This window comes from Ranitomeya imitator, chromosome 4 (assembly GCF_032444005.1).
Source record: "Ranitomeya imitator isolate aRanImi1 chromosome 4, aRanImi1.pri, whole genome shotgun sequence".
In the NCBI taxonomy this organism is placed as follows: Eukaryota; Metazoa; Chordata; class Amphibia; order Anura; family Dendrobatidae; genus Ranitomeya; species Ranitomeya imitator.
Genome location: NC_091285.1, coordinates 479,925,402 through 479,948,726, shown reverse-complemented (window position 1 = coordinate 479,948,726; position 23,325 = coordinate 479,925,402). Strand labels below are relative to the sequence as shown.

General features: G+C 43.1%; 1 protein-coding gene across 3 annotated transcripts in view; it reads left to right on the top strand.

Annotated features, from left to right (window-relative positions):
• Positions 1 to 23,325, top strand: part of CGNL1 (cingulin like 1) — a 203,022-nt gene that overhangs the window by 160,641 nt on the left and 19,056 nt on the right. For all 3 annotated transcript variants that reach the window (XM_069765925.1, XM_069765923.1, XM_069765924.1), the window contains exons 12-14: positions 5,015 to 5,185; positions 8,324 to 8,485; positions 14,160 to 14,249. In XM_069765925.1, the coding sequence (XP_069622026.1) occupies positions 5,015 to 5,185; positions 8,324 to 8,485; positions 14,160 to 14,249 (423 nt within the window). The remainder of the gene's footprint in view (positions 1 to 5,014; positions 5,186 to 8,323; positions 8,486 to 14,159; positions 14,250 to 23,325) is intronic.

Genomic DNA, 23,325 nt, shown 5'->3' with positions numbered 1-23,325 from the left:
TCCACCCGCCTGGGAGAAGAGACTATGCAATACTTGCATACAGCAGACAGTATCTGAAAGCCTTCCTGGGTTTGCAACCGACCTAAAAAACCTGATTAAGGAGCAAGTGGAAGACACCTTTAGATCACTAAAAAGTGGAAAAAACGGAGAAAGACCAGACACAGGTCCCCGTCTCCAGTATCAAAATCTGACAGCGATAGTGAGAGTTCAGTGTCCTCCAACTCGTCCTCCTCATCTTCATCATCCACTTCTTCCTCGGGGGGGCATAACTATTTCCCACTAGAGGACACCGATGGCCTCATAAAGGCAGTGAGAAGTACTATGGGGTTAATAGACTCCCACCCTAAAAAATCGGTACAAGACATCATGTTTGGGGGCCTGGAACAAAAAAAGAGAAGAGCTTTTCCGCTTAATGACGCAATTGCAGCTTTAATTAAAAAAGAATGGAGAAAACCCATAAAAAAGACTCTTCTAACTCCAAAAAGGAAATACCCCTTCGAGGATGAATCCTGCTCCTTTTGGGAGAAGGCCCCCAAATTAGACGTAGCAATAGCTAAAGCTTCAAAAAAATTCGCTCTCCCGTTTGAGGACATGGGGGTCCTAAAAGACCCTATGGACAAGAAGGCGGATGCCTTTCTCAAAGGCTCTTGGGAGGCAGCGGGAGGAGGCCTAAAACCGGCAGTAGCAGCGGCATGTACTTCTCGCTCCCTAATGATTTGGTTGAACCAACTAGAGGGTCAATTAAAGGGAAAAACTTCCCGGGACTCAATACTGAATACATTACCAGTAATGAGGGGCGCCGCGGCTTTCCTGGCTGACGCCTCGGCCGACTCCATCAGACTAGCCGCCAGGTCAGCAGTGTTTGCTAATGCGGCCAGGCGCGCCCTCTGGCTTAAGAACTGGCCAGGCGACCTGCAAACAAAAACAAAACTGTACCATCCCCTGCGAAGGAGAATTTTTGTTCGGTTCTACCTTAGACGACATCTTGGAAAAAGCAGGGGACAAGAAAAAGTCCTTTCCCTCTCTGGGTCTCCCCTCTTATAGGAAGCCCTTTCGGAACAAGAGGTTTTTCCGTAAGAACCCGGGGAGAGGCCAGGGGAAATGGGAAGATAAGCGGAACAAAAATAAGGGGTTTATCTTCAACAAAAACCCCAACGATAACAAGAAACCTTCACAATGAAGGTTCGCCCCAGGTGGGAGGGAGATTATCTCTTTCTCCCAGCCTGGGAAAAGATTACCTCCAGTCAATGGATACTGAACATTATAGAATCAGGACTGAGGTTAACATTCAAGAGATGCCCTCGTCCCTCTTTTATGATAACATCTACAAGATCTTCGGCACAAGAGCAGTTGGCGCTAGAAAACGAGGTCGTCGGGTTAGTAAAAAAGGGAGTACTCCTGGAGGTTCCCCCACAAGAAAGAGGGCAAGGGTACTATTCCCCTCTATTCCTGAGGAAGAAACCAGATGGTTCCTTCAGGACCATTATCAATCTGAAAAACCTAAACGATCATCTAGAGGTTCAAGCATTCAAAATGGAAACGATAAAGTCATCTATCAAAATGCTGTTTCCTCAATGCTTCATGGTGGTCCTAGACCTGAAGGACGCATATTATCACGTCCCAATACACAAGGATCACCAAAGATTCCTCAGAATGGCGGTTCACATCAGGGGAGTCCTAAGTCACTTCCAGTTCTCAGCTCTACCATTTGGCCTAGCAATAGCCCCGAGGGTTTTTACAAAACTGGTCGCGGAGGTAATGGGGCTCACCTCAGGGAAGTAAACACCATGATCGTCCAGATATGGTACAATTTCCTGGTGATAGGCTCCTCCCCGCAACATTGCGAGAATCAACTAGCATTAGTGATTCATTCCCTAAAGGAATTGGGTTGGCTAATAAACCTAGAAAAATCCAGACTGATGCCTTCTCAGGTCCAGGAGTACCTAGGTCTCACTCTAGACTCCAAAAAAATGGAATGTCAGCTCCCGGAGAACAAAATACAAAAACTAAAAAGTTTAGTATTAAGAGTGCAATCTCTCCCCTCCATAACTCTCCGTCAGGGTATGTCCCTTTTAGGCTCTATGACCTCTTGCGGTCCAGTGGGCCCAACTACATTCAAGAGATCTCCAATGGCAGCTATTGTCAGAGCAAATCCATCTAGGAGGGCATTTAGACGGGCGGTTAATTCTATCTCCTCGCACCAATCACTCTCTGACTTGGTGGACGTTGCAGGAAAATCTTTCCCAGGGAGTCCCATGGGTAATCCAGATCTCGAAGGTCCTAACTACGGACGCAAGCCCCTCAGGGTGGGGGGCTCATCTGGGCGATCTAGTAGCCCAGGGCATCTGGTCTCCGTCTCTAGCAAACAAATCCTCCAATATGAAGGAACTTCTTGCGGTCAAATTCGCCCTTCAGGAATTCTTGGGGGTTCTTCACTCTCGCCATGTAAGAGTGATGTCGGACAACCGGGTGGTGGTATCTTACCTAAATCACCAAGGAGGCACCCGGTCCAAAGATCTGATGGAATTGACCAGGTCAATCCTACAATTAGCCGAGAGCAACCTCCTATCCCTAACAAGCCTACACATAAAGGAGTAGACAATTACAAAGCAGACTTCCTCAGCTGGTCCAGCCTAAAACAGGGAGAATGGGAACTAAATCAGGAGATATTTACCCAGATCACAGAAAAATGGGGGGTTCCCAAAATAGATCTCTTTGCGAGCCATCTAAACAAAAAGGTAGCCTCCTTTTGCTCCCTATCTCCCCTGGGGAACCCAGTAGTAGTGGATGCATTCCTGATGTCTTGGGGTCACCAACTGGTCTATGCCTTCCCTCCTCTTATTCTGATTCCAGCAGTGCTGAGGAAGATTCGGGAGGACGGGGCGCTGGTCATCTTAATTGCCCCGTTCTGGCCGAAGAGACCTTGGTTCTCATGGATGAGGAAGATGTCAATATCCGACCCTTGGGTATTACCAGATCTCCAGGATCTATTGTCTCAGGGCCCAGTCTGTCATCCGCAGGTCAAGAACTTGCACTTGACAGCTTGGCTCTTGAAAGGAAACTATTAGAAAGCAGGGGGTTCTCCCCGGGGTTAATTTCAACTTTATTACAAAGTAGGAAGCCGGTTACTACAAAACAGTACGGCAAGATATGGAAAAAGTTTCTATCTTCATCAGGTGCAAAAATAGGGAAAGAAATTCCCCTTAATTCCATATTGGAGTTCCTACAAAACGGGTTGGAGATGGGTTTAGCCACTAGTACCCTAAAAGTTCACATGGCAGCATTGGGAGCCCTATTTAATTTTGATTTGGCTTCAAACAGGTGGGTCTCTAGATTTATTAGAGCAGCAGGAAGATCGAGGCCTCTTCTGGTAAAAGTTGTTCCTCAATGGGACTTAAACTTGGTCCTTAAAGCCCTGACTAGTCCACCATTTGAACCTTTACACGAAACTTCATTAAAAAACCTATCTCTCAAAACCGCTCTGTTAGTCTCCCTCACTTCTGCCCGTAGGGTTAGCGACTTACAAGCTCTCTCAGCTAACCCTCCTTACACACAATTTCTAGAGGATAGGGTCATTTTAAAAATAGACCCAGCATATCTCCCGAAAGTGGCTTCAAAATTTCACAGGTCTCAAGAGATCTCTCCCCTCCTTCTGTCCCAATCCTAAAAATAAGGAGGAACAAACATTACATACACTAGATGTAAGAAGATGTCTCTTACATTACCTAGAAGTCACTAGAGAGAGTAGGGAGGATCCCTCTCTGTGTGTTTCCAGGGTCCCCGGAAGGGGAAAAAAGCATCTAAAGCCACCATAGCAAGATGGATCACGGACGCCATCAGTCTTTCATACTCGGCAAGTGGAGTGTCCGTTCCTGGGGAGGTTAAGGCTCACTCGACAAGGGCAGTGGCAGCTTCCTGGGCGGAGAAGGCTGGAGCTTCTATTGACCAGATATGTAGAGCTGCTACCTGGTCCTCACCATCCACATTCTATAGGCACTATAGGTTGGACCTAATCTCCTCTTCAGACCTTACCTTTGGTAAAAGGGTTCTGGAGGCGGTGGTCCCTCCCTGAATGTATTATCTATGCAAATCTCTCCGTGGTGCCGTCATGGGCGACAGAGAAAAATATAGTTCTTACCGATAACGGTATTTCTCTGAGCCCATGATGGCACCCGTACATTCCCTCCCTTCACTTGTGGGTGCACACATTAAAATAGTGCCATAGTCTATTTATAGTCTATTCATAGTTTAAAGTCACGCGGTATCTTGTTATGCTAAACAGTTAAAATTAACAAATGTTTTAGTAGTCTCCCATCGTTCTCTATGTAAAACAACTGATGCAGGAGAGTGGTACCGCCTTTTCATCCGTAGGTTTCCTGTCCTTGGTGGGCAGATCCCCCTCTCTCCGTGGTGCAGTCATGGGCTCAGAGAAATACCGTTATCGGTAAGAACTATATTTTTCTTTGCCATATCTCACATAATACATGCAATTGATGTTCTATTTGATGGGCTGGTATTTCTTTCTTCTGTGCTCAAAATGGTCTTCTTACTGGGCTACAACAGCGCTTTGGAGATGGACCATTACAGCTGTGTGAGCTGACCCCTTTAGAACTAAAGTGGCCTCTATAGAAGTCTATAATCTACAGTAGCTTCTATAGAAATCCATCTGAAGGAGCCAAGTTGGATTAGGAGGGAAGGAAGCATTATTAGTTTGTTAAAAAGTGTGTGGAGGGATGAATTACCCGGTTAAAGAGAAGTGTTCCTGACAATTAGTGGTAAGTTGGTAAGTGAAAAAGAAGACTGTTGTTGTGGGAGATTATGGTTAACTACTCCTCAATATACTTGCCAACACTAGCTTCAAGCTTTTGGTTGCGTTCAGCTCTGTAGTCTTGTATTTTTGGGGTCCTGGATTCAAATCTCACAATGGGCAACATCTGTAAAGTGATGCAGATTATTTTGGCGCTATAATATATATATAGAGGCAAAATAAATAAAAATGAGCTTTTATTTGTAGGTGTCAGAACATGTTCAGTTTTCCCGGATGTCCACAGTTGAGCTTCAAAAGCAGTTTGATGAACATAAAGAGAAAAATCGTAAGGAAAATGGTGAAATGCAAAGACAGCTTAAAGATAAAATCCTGGAGGTAGAAAGGTGCAACCAGACTATCAGAAAACTGCAAGCTGAGGTAAGAAGAGCACTTATGTTACACTGACTAAGACACTATGCTTGGTATGCTTGGGTACTCTTTGTCCTTCTGTAGCAGTGGTGCAGGCTCTGATTTTGCACAATATTCTCCTTACTTTGTCAAAGTGTATTTCTTCAAAAATCCTTCAAAAAGAAAGTTTATCAGAAGAAATGTTGAAAAGATCTATGGTGAATCATTTCTGCAGATGACTTTAGATTAACCTCTGTACTAATCCGTACCTCCCACTCCCGACTCAAAGACTTCTCCCGTGCTGCGCCAATCCTCTGGAATGCTCTGCCCCAAGATATTAGGACCATCCATAATTTGCATAGTTTTAGGCGCTCGCTCAAAACACATTTGTTCAGAGCGGCCTATCACGTTCACTAATCAAAGTTATGTTATGTTTGTGTGTGTGTGTAGCCCATTCACTATCCCCATCTATTCCCCACCCGCTGAAGATGGCTGGACCTTCATTGTAAATACATCATTGTAAATACACACCTGTACTTTGCATCTCCCCCACCTCACTGTAGATTGTAAGCTCTCACGAGCAGGGTCGTCTTATTTTGCTTTAATTATTGTATTGTTAACGTTGTTACTTATGACTTTTGTGTTTGAAACTGTTAAACTGTAAAGCGCTGCGGAATATATTGGCGCTATATAAATAAAGATTATTATTATTATTATTATTATTATTATTCCTTACAGACTCTAAACAAAATGTTGCACTACACAGATTCTGTTGACGTTTCCCCCTTTAATTTTTTTGGATGTAAACAAAACATTGAAATTCTGGCTTTGGAAGCCTATTTTACAGCAAACAAGATCTTCATGACAAACTGCTCCTGAAAATCTAAGGGGACATGTCATTAGATTTTTCTCCCTTATCAAACTGTAGTCCTGTTTTTGGGTAACATTTACTATGTAATTTAACATTTCAAGGAATATACCATCTTGTACATCCATACAATACCCAAAGGATATGTCCTGAATGTATATTGTTTGCAGGTCCCACCAATGTGACCAGCATTTATCTCAAGATTGCGGACGTGACACACTGCTGTGTGGAAATGAGGTCTGAATTATCATGCATATGTATGGAAAATCTGACCACCTTACTGCTGTCACCTGCACACAATGGGGCACCGTTCTCAAGATACAGGTGCATCTCACAAAATTAGAATATTATTAAAAAGTTAATTTATTTCAGTTCTTCAATCCAAAAAGTGAAATTCCTATATAGTCTTTACAAACAGAGTGATCTATTTCAAATGTTTATTTCTGTTAATGTTCATGATTATGGCTTACAGACAATGAAAACTCAAACGTGATTATCTCAGTAATTTAGAATACTTTATAACACCAGCTTGAAAAAATTATTTTAAAATCCGAAATGTTGGCCTACTGATATGTATATTCAGTAAATGCACTCAATACTTGGTCGGCGCTCCTTTGGCATCAGTTACTAAATCAGTGCAGTGTGGCATGGAGGCGTTCTGCTGAGGTGTTATGGAAGTCCAGGTTGCTTTGATAGCAGTATTCAGCTCATCTGCATTGTGTGGTCTGGTGTCTCTCATCTTCCTCTTTACAATACCCCATAGAATCTCTATGGGGTTAAGGTCAGGCGAGTTTGCTGGCCAATCAAGCACAGTGACACTGTTGTTATTAAACCAGGTATTGGTACTTTTGGCAGTGTGGACAGGTGCCAAGTCCTGCCGGAGAATGAAGTTTCCATTTCCAAAAAGCTTGTCTGCAGAGGGAAGCATTAAGGGCTGTAAAATTTCCTGGTAGACGGCTGCACTGAATTTGGTCTTGATAAAACAGAGTACCTATACCAGCAGATGACATGGCTCCCCAAACCATCACTGATTATGGAAACTTCACACTAGACCTCAAGCAGCTTGGATTGTCTGTCTCTCCACTCTTCCTCCAGACTCTGGGATCTTGATTTCCAAGGTCTAGTGTGAAGTATCCACAATCAGTGATGGTTTGGGGAGCCATGTCATCTTCTGGTGTAGGTCCACTGTGTTTTATCAAGACTAAAGTCAGCGCAGCAATCTACCAGGACATTTTAAACCACGTCAAGCTTCTCTCTGTCGACAAGCTTATTGGAGATGGAAATTTCTATCTCCAGCAGGACTTGGTGCCTGTCCACACTACCAAAAGTACCAATTACTGGTTTAAAAACAACAGTATCACTGTGCTTGATTGGCCAGCAAACTGGCCTGACCTTATCCCCATAGACAATCTATGGGGTATTGTCAAGAGGAAGATGAGACACCAGTCCCAACAATGCAGACAAGCTGAAGGCTGCTATCAAAGCAACCTGGGCTTCCATAACACCTCAGCAGTGCCACAGGCTGATCACCTTTGTGCCACGCCGCATTGATGCAGTAATTGATGACAAAGGAGCCCCAACCAAGTATTGAGTGCATTTACTGAACATGCATTCCAGTAGGCCAACATTTCGGATTTTAAAATAATTTTTCAAACTGGTGTTATAAAGTATTGTAATTTACTGAGATAATTACTTTTGGGTTTTCTTTGGCTGTAAACCATAATCCTCAACATTAACAACAGTAATAAACACTTGAAATGCATCACTCTGTTTGTAATGACTCTATCTAATATATGAGTTTCACTTTTTGGATTGAAGAACTGAAATAAATGAACTTTTTGATGACATTCTAATTTTGTGTGATGCACCTGTGATGGTCCAGTTGTTCGGATGTGAATTTGTTGAACATTTATGGCACATTCAGGATGTGCCATAAATGGATGATGTAGGAATATCCTTCTAATACAGTTGTGAGCATTGTTTTACATAAGAAATAACAAATTATTATTTTGGACCTTTTAGAGACCTAATCAAAAGACCAAATATATGTTGAGGAAACATACGTTTAATAGGGTTGAAATGCTTTTGTAACAGTGCAATGTCCCTTTTCTGCCTTATGGATGAATAAACAACTTGTGAAAATTCATATTGGGAATGTTTATTTTTCTTTATATTTGAAATGTAATCCTCACCTTTATTTTTTTTTAAAGATTGTATGAAGTTAATGTAATTCATAGTATATTATCTCTAGAACAGGAGTGTCATGATAAATCACACTATATATTTTGTACTTCACTTAGATCAGACATTTAGAAGAAAATTTACAAGACCACCAGAGAGCTCAAGATGAATCTCTGACCAAGAATCATCTTCTACAACAGACTATAAAAGATCTTCAATATGAATTAGATGCCAAAAACCATATGAAGGATGATCGGTCAAAACAAGTGAAATCTTTAGAGGTATAATATGAAAAGCGCACACAGGTTGCATGCAACCAAAAAAATGGGAAAGACTCTCTAACGAATCTGTTAACTTTATGTGGATCTGCATAATTGGATTAGTACGCAATACATCTGGATTTTACCATCCTTCGTTACTATGGCTCAAACATCCGAGTCCCCTGCAGCCCTACTGAAGCTGTTAGGGTGGTCACTCACCATTAATAGAGGTTGTACAAACACCACTTTTTCTCTGCTCCCCTTAAGTTGAGCTTATTTTGCTTGTAATGACCATGTGATGAGGAAGATAAGCATCTACTAAAAACAAATGGTGGCAGTGTAATCTCATGAGAACATGTCCAACTCTTCTCTCTCTGACATCTGCCAATAGGATGAGAATGGGGACACTCCCATACACATTAGTTGTTCTGCTGGATCTGCCAAATTTGCCAAGTTTGGACAACAATCTATTCAGTATGAACACATGTAGATTTTAATAACACTGGGAGGGGTTCTGTAGCTTTAATATAGATGCTAAAATGCTGCCAAACTGAATTTATTTTATTTTTCTCTAATGGCCTTAATATTCTTCGTGTTTTTTTTGTTGTTTTTTTTTAACATTTTGTGCATGTCGTGCTTTTAATATAATTATCTGGGTGATTTCCCCATTTAAAAGACTGCAGAAGACATTTACATTTATTTTTTTTTGCTGTACAGTTTTCCCCTGGAGTATTTATATGCCCAGAAGGAAGCAGTCCTCTACTGTGTCATTAGTTACAGGCAGAACTGATTGGGGTCTTCTGAGACCAGCTGTATTGTGTGTGCATGGAGACTACTTGCACTATATTAATATTTTTATATGCTGGAAAAGGGAGACAGAATGGGTAATAGACCTCTTAAGTTTTCTCTCTATGGTCTCTGATTTATCGCTGACAACCTGCTAACTTGATGGCAGCACAAGGTATATATTTTCAATGATGTTGGTAGACAGACCCATTCATTGTTCATTTAAATGTAGTTATTATTAAAGGTGTTACCAGGACTACAATATTGCTGATCCCTTTAGAGAAGACCATACACATTAGAATAATATGATCCAAACTTGCAGATTTCAGTGGGAGTGGGTGGTCTGCAAATTATTTTAAGGGCCTCCTGACTCTTGCCAAATAGCAACTTTAGGCCTCTTTTCCACTTGAGAGAAAAAAAAACGGTCCGTAATCTGGACTGAAAAAAAGGGATGAAAAGGATGCGTTTGTCATGCGAGTTCAATGCGATTTTTTTTTTTTAATCGCACCATCCGTTTTACATCCGTATGACATCCGTATGCAATCCGTTTTTTTTCTCTGCAACTATTTTTATACAGTCATTTACAGGACTATGTATAGTGTTCTATGCCACAGAATGGTAAGGTATCCGTAAAAAACGGATGGAATACGGATGGTCCGTAATCCATGCGTTTTTTTCCTCGCACCCATTGACTTGCATTGGCGAGTCTCGTCCGAGACTTGCAGCATGCTGTGATTTTTTTTCTCAGTCCGATTTCAGCTGAGAAAAAAAATCGCAAATGGAATGTCACCTATTGAATAACATTGGTCCGAGTGCAATCCGATTTTTTTTTTTTTTTTTTAATTGGATTGCACTCACCCGTTTTTCTCGCAAGTGGAAAAGAGGCCTTAGGGGAGAAAAGGTTGGCTCTCAACATGTCCAATCCTCAGATCATGTTTTCAGAGAAGATAAGCTTACATTACTCTCCCCATTGTGAACACATGCACACTCGACATAACTGAGCAATTCAGAGGCGTAACTAGCGGTTCAGCTCGGGGAGGGCAAAACATTTGAGTGGGCCCCTAACCAGGTAACCCTGATTACAACTATGGTGGCACTCTCTAATTGTGGATATAGGGAAACTTCAACAGATGACTATGCTGTACTGAAAGCAAATCTCTATACAAAGAGTAACACTGATATTACCACCATATGGTGACCATATAGTGGTAGATACCAGTCCTGCAGAATATGAGATTACAGTAGTTATAGGTGGTGACTTACAGTTGATGTTCCTTCTTATGAAGTTGTTCATTTTCCTGCCTTTTCCTTCTATCCCAAACCTTCATGACATATTCTTCCAGCCAGGACTTGTCTTCAGAGATTACAACAAATACACATTTGACTTCAGCATCTTTCCCATCTATTCCCAACCTGCACAAACTACTGATCCTGCTGTTAACCCAATACTGAGCTGCTGCCGCTGCCCTATGTGCCCCTATTACTGCACCTACTGTGTGGTACAAAAACAGTGCTCCTCTCACTACCCCAATATCAACCACTGTGTCCCTTACAAAGTAAGGCTACGTTCACATTAGCGTTTTGCGTGTTTGCATCGGGCGACGCAGCGGCCCTATATTTAACATGGGGGACGCATGGACATGCGTTGTGCTGCGTTGTGCGATGCATGCGTTTTTTTTGCTGCAAGCGTCGGGCGCAGAAAACGCAACAAGTTGCATTTTTCTTGCGTCCAAATTTCGTCAAAAAAGGACGCATGCGTCGCAAAACGCAGCGTTTTTGCGTGCGTTTTGGTGCGTTTTTATTTGCGTTGTGCGTTGCGTCACCGACGCAGCGGCGCACAACGCAAATGTGAACGTAGCCTAAAATGTCTCCTTTGTGACCTCTAGATGGTTAAATTGCCCCATAAAGCATATCAATGCCCCGTGCAAGTGCCTAGAAAACAGTGTACACATTTTGCCTCTTGAAAGTGATAATGTCCCATGTGTACCTTTGACAGTTACAATACTCTGAGTGCCTCAATAATGCTTCTTAAATGCTTATTTAATATTTAATAACACCCTGAGTCCCCACATGTACAACTTTTATACAGAGTATTCTGCCCCCATAGCTTTTCTATACAAAATGTGATGGGCATACAGCTCCCCTATACACAGAATGATGGGACCACAGCTCCCCTATACACAGTATGATGGGCCCACAGCTCCCCTATACACAGTATGATGGGCCCACAGCTCCCTTTACACAGTATGATGGGAACACAGCTCCACTATACACAGTATGATGGGACCAGAGCTCCACTATACACAGTATGATGGGACCACAGTTCCACTATACACAGTATGATGGGAACACAGCTCCCCTGTAACACAGAATGATGGGCCCACAGCTCCCCTATACACAGTATGATGTGACCACATCTCCCCTGTAACACAGTATGATGGGACCACAGCTCCCCTATACACAGTATGATGGGCCCACCGCTCCCCTATACACAGTATGATGGGACCACTGCTCCCCTATATACAGTATGATGGGACCACAGCTCCCCTATAACACAGTATGATGGGACCACTGCTCCCCTATACACAGTATGATGGGACCACAGCTCCGTTTTACACAGTATAAAAGACCCCACAGTAGCCACCATGCCATATGATGGCCCCAACAGTAGGGCCCAAACTTTATAATCGCCCATACATTTGCTCCCGTGCTATATAATGGACCCCCATGCTATATGATGGCCACCACATTAGCTCCCATGCTATGTAATGGCCTCCACATTAGCTCCCATGCTATGTAATGGCCCCCATGCTATATAATGACCCCCACATTATCTCCCAAACTGTATAATGGCCCCACAATTTATGCAGCGCTCACACTGTATGAGGGCCCCCACAGTAGTTCCTACACTGTATGAGGGGTGAACCTTCCACACTGTATGAAGGGCTCTGACATCCTGTGCGTGCACCAGCTCTTCTGTCCAGGCATCACCTGCTGATCTGTTGATCGCAGGTTTAAAGCAACCTGCCTTCTAAAGAACAGAGAGTAATAGGGCAAGGCGATCGTGTCTCCTTGCTCTACCGCAGAGATCAGCCATAGCAGCGTGCTGTGAACGTCAAAACAGTTAAGGATAGCATAGCTCCAGGTCGGCCCCTGAGAGTGCAGAACCCGGGGGCACCACACCCTCTGCCCCCCTGTTAGCTGCGCTACTGCTGAGCTTGCATGGTTATGGGGTGGTTGGAATAGAGGTCAATCGGTCAAACGAGGATTCTGTTCATTTTGTTTTTAAAATAAATATCCATCTTAACGTTCACTAGCACAAAACCAAGGTTTCTTCACAAATCTCTCTTCTCAAATATACATTACACTAGATGGTGGCCCGATTCTAACGCATCGGGTATTCTAGAATATGTATGTATGTATATAGCAGCCACATAGTATATAGCACAGGCCACGACATATTGTAGAATGCCCGATGCGTTAATACAGGCCACGCAGTATATAACAGTGGCCACGCAGTATATAACACAGCCCAAACAGTATATAACATTGCCCACGTTGTTATATAAAACTTTCCACGTAGTATATAACATTGCCCATGTAGTATATAGCAGCCACGCAGTATATAACACAGACCAAACAGTATATAACACAGGCCACGCAGTATATAATATTGCCCACACAGTATATAACACTGCCCATGTAGTATATAGCAGCCATGTAGTATATAACGCAGCCCACGCAGTATATAACACAGCCCACATAGTATATAACACTGCCCATGTAGTATATAGCAGCCATGTAGTATATAACGCAGCCCACGCAGTATATAACACAGCCCACGTAGTATTTTGCAGTGTGGGCACCATATCCCTGTTAAAAAAAATAATTAAAATAAAAAATAGTTCTATACTCACCCTCCGTCGTCCAGCGAAGCTGTCGATGCGCGCGCGGCTGCCACCAGCTTCCATTCCCAGGATGCATTGCGAAATTACCCAGATGACGTAGCGGTCTCGTGAGACCGCTAAGTCTTCTGGGTAATTTCGCAATGCATCTCTGGGAACGGAAGCTGGCGGCAGCCGCGCGCGCCTCGGCGGACGACGGAAGGTGAGAATAGAAATTTTTTGTTTTTTTTTTAATTATTTTTAACATTAGATCCTTTTACTATTGATGCTGGATAGGCAGCATCAATCGTAAAAAGTTGGTCACACAGGGTTAATAGCAGCATTAACGGAGTGCGTTACCCGCGGCATAACGCGGTCCGTTAACGAAGTCATTAACCCTATGTGAGCGCTGGCTGGAGGGGAGTATGCAGCGGGCGCCGGACACTGACTGGAAGGGAGTAGGGACTAATTCTCGGCCGGGCTGTGCCCGTCGCTGATTGGTCACGGCAGCCAGGAGAGGCAGCTGGCGAGACCAATCAGCGGGATTTCCGTGCGGAAGTTGCAGACAGACAGAAGGACAGACAGAAAGACGGAAGTACCCCTTAGACAATTATATAGTAGATTAGTAAGCTTTAAACATGTCCATCTATGGAAGTACACCATAGGACAATAAGAAATATTGCTGTCTTCAGATTAGTGCACTGTAGATATTTACTTTGTTCATTTCATTATATAAAAAGTGAAGCCAAAACCTTGTTAATAGACACTAGTTCTGTCAATCTTTCATTCATACCTTTAAACCTGGCTTAAAAATAAGACACACTCTCAATTGTTCCTTTGGTCCCACCTGCAGGTCAGGACCCATCAGATCAAATAGTAAGTTTGTATTCATTAACATAGCAGATGACATCATAGATCATAATGTCACTCATCGCTTTACCAGCCATTTTTGTTAAGTATTCTGTTCATTCTTTTTTTTATTAATTATGTAGCTCTATTTATATATAGATCTTCTTTGTTTTTAGGACAAGATATCCCAGCTAGACTTGGAACTCGATGAAGAGAAGAACAATTCAGACTTGTTGCTTGAAAGAATAACTCGATGTAGAGAACAGGTTTGTTTTCTGTAGACTGTAAATACAATTTACCGTAGTTTACCTTAAAAGCAGATTTGTGGCCAGATTTCACAATTTAAATTGTATACATTGTTAAATATTATTATTATTATTTATTATTATAGCGCCATTTATTCCATGGCGCTTTACATGTGAGGAGGGGTATACATAATAAAAACAAGTACAATAATCTTGAACAATACAAGTCACAGCTGGTACAGGAGGAGAGCGGACCCTGCCTGCGAGGGCTCACAATCTACAAGGGATGGGTGAGGATAGAGCTGGTCCTGCAGTGGTTTGGTCGATCGGTGGTTACTGCAGGTTGTAGGCTTGTCTGAAGAGGTGGGTCTTTTTGAAGGTTTCGATGGTAGGTGAGAGTCTGATATGTTGTGGTAGAGAGTTCCAGAGTAGGGGTGATGCGCAAGAGAAATCTTGTATGCGATTGTGGGAAGAGGATATAAGAGGGGAGTAGAGACGGAAGGAAATCTTGTGAGGATCGGAGGATGTGTGCAGGAAAGTACCGAGAGACGAGGTCACAGATGTATGGAGGAGACAGGTTGTGGATGGCCTTGTATGTCATGGTTAGGCTTTTGTACTGGAGTCTCTGGGTAATGGGGAGCCAGTGAAGGGATTGACAGAGGGGAGAGGCCGGGGAATAGCCGAGGGACAGGTGGATTAGTCGGGCAGCAGAGTTTAGAATAGATTGGAGGGGTGCGAGAGTGTTATAGGGGAGACCACAGAGCAGGAGGTTACAGTAGTCGAGGCGGGAGATGATGAGGGCATGGACTAGGGTTTTTGCAGATTCTTGGTTTAAGAATTTGCGGATCCGTGAAATATTTTTGAGTTGAAGGCAGCAGGAAATGGAAAGGGCTTGGATTTGCGGTTTGAAGGAGAGATCAGTGTCAAGAATTACCCCGAGGCAGCGAGCTTGTGGGACTGGGGAGAGTGGGCAGCCGTTTACTGTAATGGATAGGTTTGTTGAAGCAGCTTATACATATTTTCACTGTAATTATCATTTTACAGTTTACAATGAATGCAGTTGATGTCTTAATTTCAGAATTATGGGCTATGAACTTGGATCACTTATTCATAATGATTTATTATGGTTTCCAAAATGTTTGTTTAAAATGTTGTCTGTCAGTGATATTTTAACAAGCCGTCCATGAAAAAATAAAAAGTAAAGTTGGGAACCCTAATGATGATATGTTGTAGTTTGCATTGCATGCTTGCTAATATCAAAAGTACAGGTCCTTCTCAAAAAATTAGCATATAGTGTTAAATTTCATTATTTACCATAATGTAATGATTACAATTAAACTTTCATATATTATAGATTCATTATCCACCAACTGAAATTTGTCAGGTCTTTTATTGTTTTAATACTGATGATTTTGGCATACAACTCCTGATAACCCAAAAAACCTGTCTCAATAAATTAGCATATCAAGAAAAGGGTTCTCTAAACGACCTATTACACTAATCTTCTGAATCAACTAATTAACTCTAAACACATGCAAAAGATACCTGAGGCTTTTATAAACTCCCTGCCTGGTTCATTACTCAAAACCCCCATCATGGGTAAGACTAGCGACCTGACAGATGTCAAGAAGGCCATCATTGACACCCTCAAGCAAGAGGGTAAGACCCAGAAAGAAATTTCTCAACAAATAGGCTGTTCCCAGAGTGCTGTATCAAGGCACCTCAATGGTAAGTCTGTTGGAAGGAAACAATGTGGCAGAAAACGCTGTACAACGAGAAGAGGAGACCGGACCCTGAGGAAGATTGTGGAGAAGGACCGATTCCAGACCTTGGGGAACCTGAGGAAGCAGTGGACTGAGTCTGGTGTGGAAACATCCAGAGCCACCGTGCACAGGCGTGTGCAGGAAATGGGCTACAGGTGCCGCATTCCCCAGGTAAAGCCACTTTTGAACCATAAACAGCGGCAGAGGCGCCTGACCTGGGCTACAGAGAAGCAGCACTGGACTGTTGCTAAGTGGTCCCAAGTACTTTTTTCTGTTGAAAGCAAATTTTGCATGTCATTCGGAATTCAAGGTGCCAGAGTCTGGAGGAAGACTGGGGAGAAGGAAATGCCAAAATGCCTGAAGTCCAGTGTCAAGTACCCACAGTCAGTGATGGTGTGGGGTGCCATGTCAGCTGCTGGTGTTGGTCCACTGTGTTTCATCAAGGGCAGGGTCAATGCAGCTAGCTATCAGGAGATTTTGGAGCACTTCATGCTTCCATCGGCTGAAATGCTTTATGGAGATGAAGATTTCATTTTTCAGCACGACCTGGCACCTGCTCATAGTGCCAAAACCACTGGTAAATGGTTTACTGACCATGGTATTACTGTGCTCAATTGGCCTGCCAACTCTCCTGACCTGAACCCCATAGAGAATCTGTGGGATATTGTGAAGAGAAAGTTGAGAGACGCAAGACCCAACACTCTGGATGAGCTTAAGGCCGCTATTGAAGCATCCTGGGCCTCCATAACATCTCAGCAGTGTCACAGGCTGATTGCCTCCATGCCACGCCGCATTGAAGCAGTCATTTCTGCCAGAGGATTCCCGACCAAGTATTGAGTGCATAACTGAACATTATTATTTGTTGGTTTTTTTGTTTGATATTAAAAAACACTTTTATTTGATTGGATGGGTGAAATATGCTAATTTATTGAGACAGGTTTTTTGGGTTATCAGGAGTTGTATGCCAAAATCATCAGTATTAAAACAATAAAAGACCTGACAAATCTCAGTTGGTGGATAATGAATCTATAATATATGAAAGTTTAATTGTAATCATTACATTATCGTAAATAATGAAATTTAACACTATATGCTAATTTTTTGAGAAGGACCTGTATAAATGTTGGCCGAATTTAGGTTTTCAAAAATAAAAGTTTAGTGTTTCAGTTATTAGCCTTGTCCTACAGCTCAGAAGGGGACTGCAGCATGCTCCAAAATGGGGCTATAGGGACCCCACTAACAGGAAAGAAGTTAATTGTAAAATGTCTCTGAAATGAAGGGGGTAGAGAGATATAAATGAGAACCTTCTGGCTGTGGATTTCATCCCTGGAACCGTGGGAGAGCGCAGCGTTTCTATGGTTTCAGTGTAAATATGGCAGGGTAAGGTTACAGTGGCTTTGCTAGTCAATTTTTGTTTTCCTTTTTTGAGCAGCATTCCCGCATGGTTTCCCAACACCTGCTCGGCTCTGTGCTCCAGGTGTGTGAAGCCAGTCATTCAGACTGTAGACAGGAGTCCTCTCTTCCCGTGAATGAAGTGTCTGATGTTCAGCTCCTTTCTCTTTACCTCTTCCTTGGAGTCACCTGTCTGGAGAAACAGAATATGCACCTCATTACTGTAACTGCATGCTCTCCCCCTCCACCTCCGCACGGGCTTACATGACACACTATTTATGAGAACGTAGATTACAGACTGGCTTAAAAAGACGTGAAGCGATGGTTCCCGGCTCCCTGATATCAATAATTGAGAAGAAATAAAATTGTGCAGTTTCTTTAACAAGATGATGATAACCAGCTGTTCATAATACTGCTCCTCGCATAAACATGGGCTCTGTTTATTAAATCCATGCCGTTCCTCAGAGGGGTGTTATGGCTCATAGAAAATACTTTGTTTTCAGTACTCCCTAAACCCAGCTGTGATAACTTCTTCTGAGATGTGCCATGTTTGTTGTTCCTCTGAGGATGAAAATGATGCATTAAAAATGAACAGCTTTACAGCCAAAGGAACCTGCTACTCCGTTAGTCCCAATTAGCGCCAGCGTTAAAATTCCCTCGTCGGAAGAAAATACAATGCTTTAAGCAAACGTAGGAGAGTTAAATAACAGCATCAGTGTCTGAACGAGATCTTTGGCTGCTTTTATTTATTTTTTTTAAATTTATTTTAATTACTTCTTTATTTTCAAAAAAGTTTTAGCAAATTTGTTTTTATACAGTTGAGAATCTGCCAACTACAAGCCAGCACATCCAATGTCCTAGAAATGCACTGCCAAGTATAGCGTGCAGGTGGTCACAGTATATGTACAGCATATTGGAAAGAATGACTTGTAGTGTTTCCATTTACGTTTTATGATGGATGATTTTTTTTCTCCTTGTTTTTCATTTTAAAACATACTTCACAAATTACCACTACATTCGAGCATTTAGATGCATGGTGCAGGTAGTAGTTGACACTTTTTAAGTTCTATAAGAATATTTACTGATTTTTCCTGAATGAATAAAACGAGTAACCGTTAATTGTTGGAATTAAAAAAAACAAAAAAAAAAACGTATGGTCCCCCCTATTTGTATGACCAGCCAAGGGAAAGCAGATAGCGTTTCACGTTTTGGTGATGGATGCTGTACTTGTATAGTGACCACGTGCAATATCTAAAGACGTTTCAATGCATTGTGGTAGCTCGCTATAGTAAATTGGTGACACCCAAAAGGAACTGATGGAATCCGAACTTGTTCTGATCGCTCCAGCTTAACCTGTTCAATGCCGCTGTAAAACATTAACAGTGGTACTTACAAGACCTCCAGTTGGGTGGGGTGCCTGTTGTGAATTCTGTGATCAAGCTCCCTCCTGTGGTCTCGAGTGGTACTGCGGCTTCTGAGTTTCCTTCCTCAGGTGATGAGGTTAAGTCGTTAGGTGCTGCTCTATTTAACTCCACCTAGTGCTTTGATCCTGGCCTCCAGTCAATGTTCTAGTATTGGTCTTGCTTCCTCCTGGATCGTTCCTGTGGCCTGTCTGCTCAGCATAAGCTAAGTTCTGCTTGTGTTACTTTTGTTGCTATATTTTCTGTCCAGCTTGCTTTTTTGGTTCTGCTTGCTTGCTGGAAGCTCTGAGACGCAGAGGAAGCACCTCCGTACCGTTAGTCGGTGCGGAGGGTCTTTTTGCCCCTCTGCGTGGTTGTTTTTAGGTTTTTGTGTTGACCGCAAAGCTATCTTTCCTATCCTCGGTCTATTCAGTAAGTCGGGCCTCACTTTGCTAAATCTATTTCATCTCTGTGTTTGTATTTTCATCTTACTCACAGTCATTATATGTGGGGGGCTGCCTTTTCCTTTGGGGAATTTCTCTGAGGCAAGGTAGGCTTATTTTTCTATCTTCAGGACTAGCTAGTTTCTCAGGCTGTGCCGAGTTGCATAGGGAGCGTTAGGCGCAATCCACGGCTACCTCTAGTGTGGTTTGATAGGTTTAGGGATTGCGGTCAGCAGAGTTTCCACGTCTCAGAGCTCGTCCTATGTTTTGTGGTTTTTGTCAGGTCACTTGTGTGCTCTGAACTTCAAGGTCCATTGTGGTTCTGAATTGCCTATTCATAGCAGGTGCCCATGGGATGCCAAGGTAGGAAGTGGCTTTCGTATATATGAAGCTATTTCTACTGCATATTATCATGTGGAAAACCGCAATGTATTTCAGCTGAAGCTAAGTGGATGAGACTTATATAAATCTCAAGCACCCTATGCTTTTTTTCTTTTCTTATACGCTACACTCTTTAAATTATGGTATTAATTTTAAAATCTGCAGCATGTCAATGTGTAGCAAAAAACATGTATTTTTAGGCTATGTTCACATGTTGTGTTTTTGCTGCTTTTTTATGCAAATTAATAGCCGACTTTTACAGTACCAGCAAAAGCTATGAGATTTCAGAAATTTTCCTGACTGATGACATCCGAGTGCAATCTGATGTTTTGCACTCACCTATTGACTTGAATAGGTGTGCGCTGTGTGAGATACGCTGCCAAATGTAGCATGCTGCGTTTTTTATTTATTTATTTATTTCTAAAAAGCAAGTCACAGGGGCTTGCGTCGCTCTGTTAATGAAAGCAGTGCAGGAGAGAGCGTGCACAATGCCATGGCCCAGCCCAGCATCTTTTGAAGCACCGCTCACAGCCCAGTCACTCAGGGAGACTGGATCCCGCCTCGGTGATACTGGGTCAGCTTCCAGTTCTGGAAGTTGACGTGTCATCACCGGCCATCTGAGGCAGCTGCAGGTGGGGGGTCACATTATTGGTGGTGAGCGGACCATGATGGCGCCTCTCACAGGCACATTTAAAAATGCAAGGTATTTGAAGAAAACCTTATTTCCAATGTTTAAATCGATCTGCCCACTAAACATCATTAATGCCAAGTATACATTGCCCAAAAACCTCATATAGAATGCAACAATGTATACTGAGCATTCAGTCTAAAATTACTTGGCTATAAAGCTGATCACAAAATGTAATACTGTAGTAATACAAAAGAACGGGAAAAAGACAATCAAGCTTTGCCATTACCATTGTCTGCCTTGAAGGGTTGTCCACTACTAGGACTACCCTTTCTCTTGGACTTAATGTTGAGCCCTGATAAAAAAATAAATAAAACCTATTCTCTCCTCCCATTCTGGCTCTGTTCTGTGGTGTTGGCGTGTAACAAGGTGGCCTGGGGTGTTAGTCCCAGCCGAGTCAACTAAGCCACAGTCGGTGTATACCCCAGCACCTTGTACAGAAATGGACAGTACAAACGCAATCCCAGACACAGCTGCAGTCCAACAGGGAAACCGTTTAATAAAAGGGATGAATAAGGCTAAGTTCACACAGGGCATTTTTTATGCTAATTTTCAGCTGCTTTTTACATTACCAGCAAAGCCTACGAGATTTCAGAAATCTCATGCACACACTTTTGTGTCATCAGTATTTTGTGCTTTGCTGCGTTTTTTTGGACATAGAGCATGTCACTTCTTCGTGTTTTTCCAGCCTTTTCCACCCATTGACTTGAATGGATAGTGAAAAAATGCTGCAAATACGCATCAAATACGCAGGTTGACTTTTCTTGCAGTGTATTTGCTGCAGAAAAGTTGAGAGCCGGATGTGACATCACATTTGGCTCTGCTACCTCTAGATGGCCGGCTGTATGATGCGTCCATGCAGCCTGTCATCCAGCAGAGCGGACCCGAACCCCATTCACTTGAATGGGGGGCCCGACATTACAGTGTTTGAAACCCTGTCATATGCATGACCGCGGGAGCGTTCAGCTGTGATCGGATGTATAAACTTTACCTCCGGTCACTGGTGTCAGCTGATGGCACTACTGATCCCATCATCTGACACCTGCTAATGCTAACTACAATGACAGCAGGAACGGCGGATGGGAGTTTTCATCTGCCGCCTCTGCGCTATAAACAAATTAAAAAAAACAAAAACATTATTTTTGATAGCCAGACAAAACTCACAGCTGGGGGCTGTAGCCACCAGCTGTCAGCTTCAGCAAGGCTAGGTAATCAAGAATAGAGGGTTCCTCACGCTTTTTTTTAAATAATTTAAAAAAAAAGAAAAAACATATTTGACAACCAGCCTTGCTAAAGCTCACAGCTGGGGGCTGAAATTCTCAGGCTGGTAAGGGGCAATTGATATGAGCCCCCCCCCCAGCCTAAAAATAGCGTCCCGCTGCTGCCCGGAAAAGGAGCATCCATTAGATGCGCCAATTCTGGCGCTTTGCCGGCTCTTCCCACTTGCCCTGTAGCTATGGCAAGTGGGGTAATGAGGGGTAATGTCTCACTTTCCTATTTTAAGGTGACATTAAGCCGGTTTAGTAATGTAGAGTTGTCAATAAGACACCCATCCATTACTAATCCTATAGTAGTTAAAGGATTAAATAAACACACGCACTGTAAGAAAAAAGTCTTTTAATGAAATAAAACACCACACAGTTTTGCCATCTTTATTGCTCTGCCATTCCAAGCGAAGCCCTCGATCTCCAAAAATAAAAATAATAAACCAACACAAATACTCCGTGGTCCGACGCAGTCCAATATAATGAGTGTCCCATGCAGTAATCCTTAATCTGGGGGAGCTAAAGCTTACAACTGGGAGCGCTGCTAATGCAGCCGCTCCCAGCTGTAAGCTACTGGGAATGAGTAAATGCTTCCGGTTCTTGCTTCAGTGACCCGGGGTAACATCACTGAGCATGCGCTCCCTCACAGCCTGACCTGAGGTAACCTCTAGACCTCTAGGAAAATGCCAGTGAAGAGGTTACCGCAGGTAATCTATCATTCTATCAATCTATCTATTCATTCTATCTATTTATTCTATATATTCATTCTAACTATCTAAAGGAAGTTGTTTTTTTTTCTGTGTGCACTCAACTTTATTGGCATGCACAAAGGGAATAAAAAATGCATGAAAAAAACAAACCTAGACCTGCGTTTCCTGCCAAAAAGATCTGGTTTTGCTGCAGCAAAAACGCCTTATGAGAACTTGCCCTAAAGTGCAAGATTAACTTCCTGCTCTCCCCCTAACAATGTCCACGGCCATACCCACAGAAGCCTCAGCGGCCAAAAGATGAGGTAGTCCATATGCCGGAATCTGGACTTTTTAAGTCCCTTCGGCGAGGCACTTACGTAGTCCTAGTGCCCGCTGTGCTGCCCAAAGGTCCCGGGCAGCACCCGTTCCCCTCCTGGGGTCTGGAAAGGCTCCCAGCCGCAGCTGAGCTTCTGCCCTGGGCAAACATGCCTGGGCTCTGAGCCGGAAGCAGGGGCTTACTGCTCCCAAGAGGATGCAAGTCCAGCCCACCCAGTTAACCTGTGCTGGCCCTGCCTCTAACACATATAGTAACATTGCAGACACAGCACAATAACACACAGCGCAATGCAATACAACAATTATGTTCATGGGCACACCATCCAGGTACCACACAGGAGAGAGAAGCAATGAGGTTCTCCCCGCCACCTCCTTACACACACTCATAGTTCTGGGGCTGTTATGCAGTAGAGTGACACGTGATGCCCAGCACCTAATCAGCGCTGGCGTCACTGTCTCCGCCTTCAGGTAAACTGAACATAAAGTGGAAGCCTGGGATGAACTGCAACCTGGACTTCCGATTCAAGTTCAGTTTGTGTAAAGGCGAAGACAGTGACACCAGCGCTGACTGAGTGCCGGGCATCACGTGTCATTCCACGGCATAACAGCCCCAGGCAGAACGAATGCCAACACCGCTGGACAGAACCGGCGTGGGAGGTGAGTATAGGATTTATTTTATCGGGGATGAACATTTAGTTTAAGAAGCGGTTTTCCTAGCAGTGGACAACCCCATTAAGCTG